This window comes from Neofelis nebulosa, chromosome 7 (genome assembly GCF_028018385.1).
Source record: "Neofelis nebulosa isolate mNeoNeb1 chromosome 7, mNeoNeb1.pri, whole genome shotgun sequence".
Classification (NCBI taxonomy): domain Eukaryota; kingdom Metazoa; phylum Chordata; class Mammalia; order Carnivora; family Felidae; genus Neofelis; species Neofelis nebulosa.
The window spans coordinates 19,321,370-19,333,647 of record NC_080788.1 but is presented as its reverse complement, the minus strand read 5'-3'; the positions used below and the strand labels follow the sequence as shown (position 1 = coordinate 19,333,647).

Sequence of the window (12,278 nt, the reverse complement as noted above, 5' to 3'; positions counted from 1 at the left end):
ATGTGAGTCCGCTGCCCAGTGACGATGGTGGAGGGGAGGCCAGAGGGATGTGGACAGAGGGGAGGAGGAAGGAACAGCAAAAGGCAATACTGGCAGGAATGAGGACTCCACTTACCTGAGATTTGGAACTGAGAAAAGCTGATGCTGTCATCCACTTGTCCCTGGTTTCCTTGGAGGCTTTAAGGGAACTGTTTGAGATTTAGGCAAATAAGACCAGGGATCTGTCCCCCAGGAGCTCACTGTGCAAAGATCTCACAGAAAATGGTTTCTTAAGAGCACTGGTAATAAACCAAGAAGAAATGCAATCTGTTCCTCTGTGGCGCTACCCAACATGATAGATGGATGTAGCCCTGACTAGTTTGCTAGGCATTCTTCCTAAATGGTAGTAAGCTAGAATTCTACCCAGGTAAGGCAGGAAAAACAAACAATCTGGGAACTCTACAACCAGCACACAAAAGCAACCTGGTGTGGCCAAGGCCATACCTTGTGCACGTGTATGTACTTCGCTAAAGGGTTAAGTGGCCAGAACTAAGAGAGGGAAAACCTAGAAAGCCCCTAGAGAAATACAAAATGGTCATGTACTGTAAACCCATGCCCTACCCCTACAAATGGTTTTTTTTTTTTTTTAGTAAAGAAAAAGAAAACTGAGCAGTGACCTGACCCAACACTATCAGAGGAAGAAAAGCAACATTAGCTTCAAGCCTGAGCAGCAAGAAAAATAGGACTCCGTTTGCCAGATAAAATAGGAACTCCCTGCAGCTGGATTACCTCTGTGTCAGTCACAAAGGCACAGCCTACTCATCATGTGACCGAGTCTCTCAACTTCAACTAAGTCCTGTTGTCCAAATTAAGCCACTTCTTTTCTGATTCATAAAATACTATTTCAGAGAAAAGTGAATCACTTCATTACTACTTAGTGTAACGTAAAAGAAGTCACACTTAACTAATGTGAAACAATTTCCTAATTAAAAGGAAACATAAAAAATGTGCTAAGCATGATTTTTAAGATGCCGGAATAAACCAAGATTCAGAACGTATTTATAGTAACCACAAACAATTATATGAATTTTTTTAAGGTCCTATCTGCAACAGAAGAGAGTAATTCCCTGGAATCTGATCCTTTACCTGTAATGGATCTTCAGAATTGATAAATTGCATGGTTTGTGGATGCGCAATGGAAAACGCAGCACAAGGCACTCTGGGCGTCAGCGAATGATAAGAGCACATTTCAGTACTGAGTGTGACACTCCTTCAGGACAAGAGACCGAGCGCTGGAGCAGCAGCACTAGGTCAGGGTTTCATTCCCACACCAACCATCTCTTACAGGACCTCCCCGCAGATCACCTCAGTCTTTCCAAATGGGATTCAGAATGTTAACTGTCGCTCAGGAATCACAGAGTTCTTCTGGAAGATAAAGAGATACCTATAAAAGGCATCATGATCCCATAGTAAAGAAATATATTTACAAAAGTTTAAACACTATTTACCAGCAGCGTAAAGAAAAGTCATGAGATCCAGCAGCGCCATATGCCGACTTGACACCTCAGTTATCTAACACTTAAGACATCTCAATGGTAATGACCGAATAACTAATGACCGAATAAAGACCAATTTTTGTATCTTAGGAGTCTAGAGCAACTGCGGCCTAAATATCTGGCAGTGGATATTTAAAATCTTTATTGGTATTTAAGCTCATATAAGTTCTAACACGTAAGACGTGTTAAGAGAACACAGTTACATTATGTTACATAAATACAGGCAGCAGATACAAATCCATTTTCTCTCTTCTCTGAAACGCAGCTACATGGGATGTGGAAATATTTTTTTATCAAGTAGATAATCTGTTTTATCAATAGCTAGTAAGCCATTTTTGTAAATTGTCAGCTGAAAAAACAAAACACTACTTACATCATATTGGAAAAGGAATGACCTCAAGATTTCCAAGCAACACAGCTATTTTTCACATCTGAACTCCCCTGCTGATCATTAGGAACGGTTTCAAATGTCCCATTCTTGGCCTTTGGTTGTGCCAAACCCTGGACAAGTCCTCAACAAAGTTAGCTGCAAAATATCGGTTATTTCTGCATCGGGGTGCTCCGTCTCAACTGTCTGCCCTCCCTTTTCCTCAGCACACCGTCACTCACAGTAGTGTGAAGTCTCTCCTGAATCAAACTGTGTTTATATTACATAAAGGAAGTGTGAAATCAGAGTTGTCTTGCTTCTATCTCCTGCAGACTAATCAACTACCTCCAATTCATCATTCTGTTCTGTGCTTAGAAACAATGTGGTCCGAACTCTGTGCTCAGTCAAGGTGTGGCAGGCATGAGGCAGAGGTGAATTGGGCCCAAAAGGGCTCGGTGCTCAATCAACACTCTTTTGTGGTGGTACATGCAGAACATGGCGAAATAAGTGATTGGGGGAGGGGGCAAGAGTTGCCTTCTCTGATCTAAACTGATGCTGTTTTCTGGATCACGCTCTCCATACAGTTCCCAATGATCTAAAATGCCGACGAATGAAAGACAGATCTTCGTTTCTTTTCACCGAACAGCCTAGAATATGAAAAAGCTAAGGTAGACTAGAAATAAAACACAATTCCGAAAGGGTTTTAAACCAGATTTAAGTTTTTTTTTTTTTTAATTCAAATTGACCCAAAGCAAAACTTACATTACAAAGGAAGAACAAAATACATTATGATATAACACTAGGAGTTACATGAAAGCTAAATTTGTGGGCAAAGGGCCTCATCCCAATCACATTCTGGGCTACTGAGCAAACCTGCAGGGAAGTTAGAATCTGTTTGCATACGGTCCACTCTGGTAATGAAACTATACATTCTTGTCTCTTAGGGTGTGCGTCTGACAAATCACTCTAGACTCCTCAGGCTCCAGATGTGGACTCTTTCTCCTGCCAGAACACTGAATTCTCTAGCGGAAATGCTGTTCCAAGCATGACTGATAATGAATTAAAAAAAACAAAACAGTCAAGTCCTCCAAACTAACAAGCGTGGATTATTCTGTAGTAAATAGTTTAGAAATATGGGAATTAAATAACCTAAAAAACACTCTTAACTCTGCTGTACATTTATAAACACAAATATTTACACACAAAAAAAAATCTGTTTTCAAAAGATGAGGTTGGCAGTTCATTAATGATCATAATCTTTTATGAGTTGGTTTCTTTGGTGTACTTGCCAAATATATTTTTATAAAGGTTTAAGAGTAGGTTTAAACAATAAATTCCAAAAGGAACATAGAAGGCTCAGTGACAAATTTGATAATGTTGGAACACTGTGGTGAAGATTCAGGAAAAACCAATCAGTTGATCTTCTGAAAATACTTGTTCTCTCTACTCATGACGTGACCACAGAATGCATCCCTGCCAATTAAATTCAAATGCGGACCTGCACGATCGTCCCTGTATTCTACCGGTTACCACCTTTGAGACTGAAGTTTTAGTTGTGGTTGAATAGGGTATGTGATTGGGATTTCACTAACGAAACCAAAACATTCTCTTTAAGCTTCCAGGTAAATCAAACTTCAAACAATAAACAATGGAATTATCCACTTCTTCATTAAATAGAAATTTCAATTCCAGGAAGAGCTCTCATAATTTTTTTCCGAAGTTGCAGCAGCAATACAGAACAAAGAATTTACCTTAATCTGATCTTCTTACTTGGAATTCCCTGACTCACACTCAGTGGCTAACTTAGTTTGGAAACCTCCAAATGGCTGGGGAAAGAAATCATTTTAATCTACCTGAATAAATGAATACACACGTTTGAGGAAAGAAGCCCTGTGTGACGGTAATGTTAATATTCCTGCTCAGAGTGCAGGGTCCCAGGCGCCCTCCCAGCTCCTTGCCTCCCTAAAGGCCTGGGCTTTGAGGGGGAAGTAACACTCAATTCATTTCTGGCCATGCCATGCCCCTGATGCTGCAAGTATGTCTCAGTTCTGACTTGGGCACTGGTTAAAAGAATGAGAACACAGTTCACTTCCAAAAGGGACTCTCTCTCTTGGAAGATGGAGATGACCCATTTCTATCCATCAAGTTCCAGTTAGTTTTGGAATGGTTATAAAACTGGCCACGTTCTCACTGGCTCCCCGCAAAAGAGTCCATGTACCCCATCAGCAATCCCCAAATCATTGTTTCCAAAGCTGCCCATTCTTGTTCTTCATAAACCTATGCAATGCCTACAGCAGATCAGATACTCCAACACCAAAGCTACTCCGCATCCAAGAGAACAGACTTTGTGCTTGAGAAAATGGCGCTGCTGGCTCTCTAAAAAATGTAAAGCCAGAGTAGATTCTTAATTCTGCTTGCACTTTCCAGATGAAAACGTTTTATACTGAATGACTTAAAACTAGAAATTCAGACGAGAGAAGCCCTTCATCTTGTAAACTTCTGATAACAAATTTATTACTAGTGTATAAATATTTTGAAATTTCCCAAAGCACTAAGAACAATACTGGGATATTTGAAAAGGTTCTTCTGAAACCAATACGATGACAAATCAAGCACAGAACACATTTCTAAGGGCATCATCATAGATCCCTAATGCTTCTGGAACCTTTCCCGTTGGTACACATTATCATAACCATGTTTACACTGCAAATGTATGCCCAATCAACCCAGAAAATAAAACGACCGTCCAGAAGAGTTTCACTGTGCATAACCTTAAAATGAATAGGAAATGTTTAATTAGCATAACAGGAATTAACCAGACTTACAACTGCGCACCCATTCGAAACTGTACCCTTTAGAAATCGTTTTTTAAACTGGGAAGAGGAAAAAAAAAGAACAGAAAAAAAGAAAACACCATGAAACCACCCCGAATTATTGAACCGTTAAAGCCAAATGGTTTGACAATATTTTGGGCTATTTTTAGGGAAGACTCTACCACCAGGATATGAAATTTTCTGCTTAAAGTGAACGACAAAGCTTACAATGGAAATTGCAACTGACACACTATGGTTCTGCAATTAAAATTAAAAGTAGCGGTTCCTGTCCTTGTGGGCATGTTGGAGCCGGTTGTGGAATGAGAAACATCAAGTGAAATAATGGATAAAATACACCAGAAAGAGTATTGCACGGAGGCACTGTTTTAAAAACAGAACACACTGGCTTTATAAAGTTATCTTCTTTTTCCATTAATTTTTTTTTTTTAAAAGCACGATTCAACTAGAGACAGAAGTTGAGTTCCAATGTCTCCGGGTAGTGTACTACAGTTGTTAAAAAAATAAGTTAAAAAATAAGAGCACACCAACAGGAAAGCAGAGGTACTGGATTTATGTCATCCGAAAGCTACATTAATTAGGAAAGGAACAGTTTGAAACCGCCAATTTGTACTCATTAAAAATGAATGAGGTGACAGCATTACTTTAAAAATTTCTTCGGGCATTTTCCAGTAGAACCCAGGATCCCCCCCACCCCCCACCCCGGGTGGAGCTGTGCCTCCAAACCTTAACAAGTGCTCTGCTGGTTCATACTGTCGTGCGCGCCCATGAAACCATAAATTTGGAAAGGGTAAATTCTCCACTTCAGCCCTGCTTGTGTCATTTTGGAAAAACAAGTTTTGTAAATGCAATATTGTATAGAAAGCTTGGACCTCTTAAACTTGGACCAAGAAACCAAATTAAGACCTTCAAGCATGTGGGGTGTGTGTGTGTGTGTGTGTGTGTGTATGTGTGCGTGTGTGTGTTTATATATATATATATAAAAAAAATCCCTCCCCTACCATGAAAACCAACCAACCAAACAAACAAAAAACCTAAAAGTGTATACCTGCTTTCTGACTTCACAGCAAATCAGAAATTGCATAGGATATACTTTGTGCAAGGCAAAAAGCCTTTTAAGTATCTGGAATATAACTCCTAATCTTGCTCACAGTTCTGTGTACATCAGATATCGTCAAATTTGTGTTTTAAGTAGTCTTTCATGACCTTGGCAATTGGTAGTTCGTCAAGTAGCTTTAGGTTTTGAAGGCCTATACATTGTCGAATTTTAATTCGGCACAGGTCCTGTAAGTTTCTGGGCTGTCCTAAAAAGACAGAAAAAAAGAAACTGTTACAAAGCTACAAAGTACAGTATTTAAGGCAGGCTTTTCAGTTCTGAAAACAACTGTTTATTTCAGAGGGATGCGCCCCTCTGTGGACTTCACATGCAAAGGATCAGACAGACTCTTACTGAGAGGACACATCCCGGGTACCTTTGTGGGAGGTCTTATTTGATGCTTTTCACAACCTTGGGAGGATGGATATTTTCATCTCCATGTTACAAATATAAGGACTCAAAGTCTTAAGGATGGGAGTAAACTGCTCAATGTCAGATGACCACCAAAGGCTTTTCAGCAGAGACTAAAAACAGTTCTTTTGATTCTAAGGCTGGTATTCTTTCCATTACAAATCAGAATGCTGGTTTTCATCCTGGGATGCCTCTAATATGCTGAGTGAGTCCGTATGAACAAATCATCCCTCTGGGCGAAAGTTCCTCCATCTGAAAAGTAAGGGGGCTGAATGAAATGCTGTCTAATGTGGCCCCTCCTTCCAGCTCACCATCCAGGACACTGGAGCCTAGACATAGCACGATCTCCAGGGAGCTTTCTCAAACAACATCTGCGCACCTGCTCGCCAGGATTCCGGACGCGGCACACCTTGGCTGTGGGCATGAGGGCCTGGACTGTGAGGGCAGGGAGGCAGGCGGAGAAAGCACTCCACACTATTCTGAAGCTGTGTGTCTTCAAACCTCACACCCTGGCCATGTGCCAATGAAAACCGCTGCTGCCACTCAAAATAAAAATTACAAAATCCAATTTCTTTCCCTTTGGAACACTGTATTTTACCAAAACGACTTAGATGACCACAAACACGGGCAAGAATTCGAAGCAGCAGTGCCTCAGTCGTGTTTGGATTCACATAAATTCTGCTTCCATATTAAATGGGAATAATAACAAAAGCTAACATGCCAAACGCTTACTCCGGGCCACGTACTCTTCTAAGCTCTTGACATACCCTAACTCGTTTCATCCTTTTATGAGGGAAGTACTTTGATCATCATCCCCATTTTACAGACTCCTTGCGTCTCAGAGAGATTAAGTAATATGCTCAAAGTCAGGTAGAATGCCATACTTCAGCGGTTCTCACAACTTATTGGTCTCAAAACCTCTTGGCATTTAAAAAATTTATCAAGGACCCAAAAGAACTTCCATCTATGTGGGTTGTATCTATCAATAATTAGGAGGTAAAGCAAATTTTAGAAATACGTATTCATTAAAAAAAGATAAAAGTAGGGGCGCCTGGGTGGCGCAGTCGGTTAGGCGTCCGACTTCAGCCAGGTCGCGATCTCGCGGTCCGTGAGTTCGAGCCCCGCGTCAGGCTCTGGGCTGGGCTGATGGCCCAGAGCCTGGAGCTCGTTTCCGATTCTGTGTCTCCCTCTCTCTCTGACCCTTCCCCGTTCATGCTATGTCTCTCTCTGTCCCAAAAATAAAAATTAAAAAGTTGAAAAAAAAAATTAAAAAAAAAAAAAAAAAAAAAAAGATAAAAGTAAGCTCATTACATGTTGCCATAAATAACACTGGCACAAAAATAACAATGTTTAGAAAAACAATACGAAGAATGACATTCTTTCACATTTTTGCAAAGTTCTTAACAGGCTGGCTTAATAGATGATAGTGGAGTTCTCATATATGCTTCTACATTCAATCTGCTGTGCTAAATTCACATCATCTCGTCTCTGGAAAAGTCCACTTACACTCATGAAAGAAGGAACATGAAAAAGGCAGGTAATGTCTCAGTATTCTGAAAACTGTTCTGACCTCAGATGGGAAAGGGGTCTTGTGGAGCTCCAGGGGTCCCCAGGCCCTACATGGGAAACCACTGCTATCCTTAGTACTTCATACCCCTTACTTGAACTGTCCTTGTTTGTAGCAATCGCCATTATTCAAAATTAAGTAATTCTCCATAAATGAAAAGGGCTCCTTAAACTGCTCTGTAAAGCCTGTATGAACATGTGCTTTCCAAGAGTTACTTAAGACATGGTGTCTTGACAGAATCGCAGAAGCTACTGCTTTCCTGGAAATGCCTGTAAAACAGGTGCATGGGTATCTACAGATATCTGCCCTAGGATCTATGTGAGGCTGTGACACATACACACTCATGTGTCTCTCGCCAAGATTTGTCTTCTCCATTGTCCAAATCTTTGCTAAAAAAGCACTTCATTAGGATTGACAAAGTCAGGTTCCCCATCAGATACTCTAGAGCTCTCTTCTACTACAGCACTTAATAAGGTTATGATTTTACATTTATTTGGTGACTATCTATTAATGCCCACTTTCCTCACTATGTCAAATGTTCCATGAGGGCAAGAACACTTCTGGCTGCCAAGGAAGCCCAGTGCCTGACACAATACTCATAAATACTAGTTGAATGAATAAATACTTAACAGGCTTGTCCATAAGGGATAAACCAGCCAACTTATTGCAAAACCCACCCATGTCAACAGCAAATCATTTTCTAACCTGTTTTGAATTATTTTTCACCACCCTTCATGGGCTACCATTAGGAAGGGAATAAATTATCATTGTCATTTTTCAATAAATGCTTACAGTATTTGATCTGCAAATGCAAACCAGAATAGGAGTTAGATATGAACCTTCTTTTTTTTCAAAACAAAGAATCTGATTTTCCTAATAGATGGCAGGTTCTTTTCAAACGGAACATTAATAAAAGGAATAAGCTCAATGTATTCAGGCAAAAAAAGCAGGTGAGGACAAAGTTAACATGTATGAGTATACATGCGCACTTAAATGAAAACATATCATCCAACAAAGTAGAAAAACTATGTTACTGGAATTTGCTTAGCTAAGGAAAAAAGAAGGGATTGAGACAAAGGAATATTATGTATGGGGATCTTCTGATAGTCCTGTTTTGTGGGAGACCATGCTCTCCAAAAGTAACTACACCTTCACCTATGCCTCATGCTCTTTTTGTACAGACTGAGAACTACCACCATTAAGGTACCCTTTCCTTGAAACTATGGCAGAAGTGATGTTATGTGACTACTATGGCTAAGTCATAGAAGGGGACACGCTTTCACCTGGCCCTTGGGACATTCACTCTGCGAACACAGCTACCCCCATGCCACGAAGAAGTCCAAGCAGTCTATAAAAAGGAACTGAGGTCACTCACTGCCCAACAGCCCTGGCTGAGCTCCCAACTGCCAGCACCAAACTGCCAGCCATTGGAGTGAACCATTTTCAAAGTGGAGAGGACCCAGTCAAGTGACTCCAGATGGAACAGAGAAGCAAAATAATCCACCATTACTGTGTGAAGGCACTAAAATTTGTAGCATTCGATAACTGAGATCCTGGGACCCGGAAGCAGGGTGTTGCCATTAAAAAAAAAAAAATCTAAAATATGTGGCTCTATCAGTGGGACCAGGTGGTAGGGAAGGGCTCTGAGGAGGCTGTTAGGACTTAAAAGAATGTTTCAAATGTTACTAGAAGCTGGAGGAAAGGAGAATCTTTCATTAGTGGCAGAAAGTTTGGCAACACTGTCCCCTGCTGTAACGTGGAATGTAGTAAATGCCCTAATGACCTGGTTAAGAAGATTCCGCAGCCAGAATACTGGCTCTCCTCATTGTCTATTATAAAATGCAAGAAGGCAAAGATAAGCTAGCAACTTTAATCCAAGGGATGCAGCTACAGAAATACTATCATCCTCAGAAGGTATCTCCACATGGGCCTTTCCCAGGGAGAGATGTACTTTCTATGTCTAAATATCAGATAGTTTTACTCAATTTGCTACTGATTTTCCTTCTCCTTAAGCAGTTTGTTGTGCTGTGGCAATCTTTGCCTATCTCGGGACAATCTGATTTTTTAGAAATTTCTTGACCATGTATAATCCCTGTCTGCAGAATGGCCTTTAATGGGAGAGGCTTATCTTGGTGGTTAAAAGCATCCACCCTGGAGCAAGATGGCCCAGGTCTGAGTCCTGGCCCCACCACTTTCAATCTGTGTGGTCCTAGGCAAGCTACTCAGCCGCCTGCTTCAGATTCTTCATCCATGAACCAAGGATAGTAACACCTACATCACAGGCTTTCTACCAGCATAAAAAGTAAATTTTGCTAACATGCTTATGGCACAGTAAGAGCTATTTAAGTATTCGGTAAATAAATATTAAAATGGTAATTTGTAAATACTTGTAAGGATAACGTCTACTTCTTCTTCCCAGAAAAGAAGAGGACTCTTCTTGGAAGCTGAGGTCTCCATCTTCCTGGTGTTAAGATAGTGAGACACCTAGCTGACACCATGGGAGCAACTGGTAATCCATTATGGGGAAAAGACCCTGGGCAAAATGACGGAAATGGCACTCTGGAAATCACTGCATGACTCGAGTCAAGCAGAGGTGTAAGAGCTTTGTGTAAACAGCTGTGCAGTGACGATGGGAGACATGTCCTTCTACAACGGTGCCACAAATACACAAATACAGATCTGAACTAATCTTGCCATGAAAAGCAGGCTAAATAGTAAGGAGTGGTAAGAACTCCTTGTTGTAATTACTGCTATTTCTAAGACTAAGGAGCTATCTTTTCAGGAGTATCATTTTAGGAATGGAAGATCATGATGGAAAAAGAAGTACTTATTTTGTTGTCAATACATCACTCAAAAGTACTTACAGAGCACCTACTATGTACTCAAAAATGCACCACCCAAGGATTAAAGGGGTGAGGGGAGAGGAGGCAGCAGTGGCAGAGGAGAAGAAGGCAGAGGAAGAGAATAAAGAGAACGAAACCAAAAACAAAAACAAAACCCTCAATACGCACGTGCACAGTGTTTATTAGGTGTCTCAGAAAATTATTCCTACCCTACTAAATAACAACTGCCTTGTCCAAGGGATTGTAACAGGGGAGACCTGGGGGGGGGGGGTGGAAATCTCACAAAAGTGTATAATTTAAGGAATCATAAACACTTGGGGAGATGCAGAAACACTATAAGGTGTTCACACTAACAAACTACAGTGGAATTGCATAACAGTTCAAAGGGTTATTAGTCTTTCCATTTGGTAAAGAAGCCCATCATTAGTAATAATTGGGCTGGTCTAAAGTAGGAAATCAGCTTTTGAAGGGTCTGGTCTAGGATAAATTACAAAACCAGGCAGCAGCATAATTTAGAAAATTAAATGTCCTAAACCACCTCCTTTTGATATCACCATTACCATATTTATGATAGGATAGGCAAAACATTTTTGTATAAGCTAAGTAAAGAAAATGAAAGCACAACAAAGGTCCCAGTCTTCTTTGGGAGAAAGGGAGAAGAGGCTGGACATTTCAGAGGGGAGGGTGGAAAGAAACACAAGGAAAGACTGAGCCTCCTCTGGACTGCTTTATACAATCCAGCTTGTCCCTTCAAGCACCTCCCCACCTCAGGTCAGCATCTGGAATGGTCTCCCAATTCTTCTGTTTTACTTCAGCTTCCCATTTTAAAATCCTACCATAAACATGTTTTATTCCTTTGCTCTTCTCTCTGAATTCCTTTCACAGGGACTCAGTATGAAATGTGTTCAACACGGGCAGCTGGGTGGCTCAATCGGTTAAGCGTCCGACTTTGGCTCAGGTCATGATCTCACAGTTCATGAGTTCGAGCCCTGGGTCAGGCTCTGTGCTGACAGTTCGGAGCCTAGAGCCTTCTTCTGATTCTGTGTATCCCTCTCGCTCTGCCCCTCCCCTGCTCGCACCTTCTCTCTCTCTCTCTCTCTCAAAATAAATAAACATTAAAAAATATTAAAAAAAAAAAAAAAAAAGAAATGCGTTCAACAAATCTTACTTCATAGGACAATGGCAATTTCTACCTTGCCTTAAAATAAAAATCATGGTATTGTAAAATAATTTAAGCCTTAGAATCCAAATATATACAATATCAGCCTTGATGACATCTGTCCATTGGTTACATTTTTTTCCACAGGCTAAGTGAGCATTGACCTATATTCTTCATTTGCACCAAACAAAATATTGCTTCCTAACAAGTGACAAATCTCTAGAAGCCTACGTTAAAAAGCAGAGTGCAATATAGGAGCACCTAGGTGGTTCAGTCGGTTAAGTGACTCTTGATTTTGGCTTAGGTCATGACCTTAGAATTTGTGAGTTCAAGCATTGGGCCTGCAGTGGGCTCTGGGCTGACAGTGTGGATCCGCTTGGGGTTCTCTCTCTCCCTCCCCTGGCTCATGCACACATGTGCACAAACTCTCTTTCTCAAAATAAATAAGTATTTTTTAAAAATTCAGAAA

At 40.7% G+C, this 12,278-nt stretch overlaps 1 protein-coding gene across 3 annotated transcripts in view; it reads right to left on the bottom strand.

Moving 5' to 3' along the window:
- Window positions 1–4,385: 4,385 nt before the first annotated feature.
- ASB7 (ankyrin repeat and SOCS box containing 7) overlaps window positions 4,386–12,278 on the bottom strand; it is a 50,778-nt gene continuing 42,885 nt past the window's right edge. For 2 of the 3 annotated variants that reach the window (XM_058736766.1, XM_058736767.1), the window contains exon 6: window positions 4,386–6,037. In XM_058736766.1, coding sequence (XP_058592749.1) covers window positions 5,898–6,037 — 140 coding nt within the window. In that variant the 3' untranslated portion in view covers window positions 4,386–5,897. Of the gene's footprint in view, window positions 6,038–6,070; window positions 6,493–12,278 lie in introns of those variants that run through there. The other variant, XM_058736768.1, reaches the window with a different exon arrangement.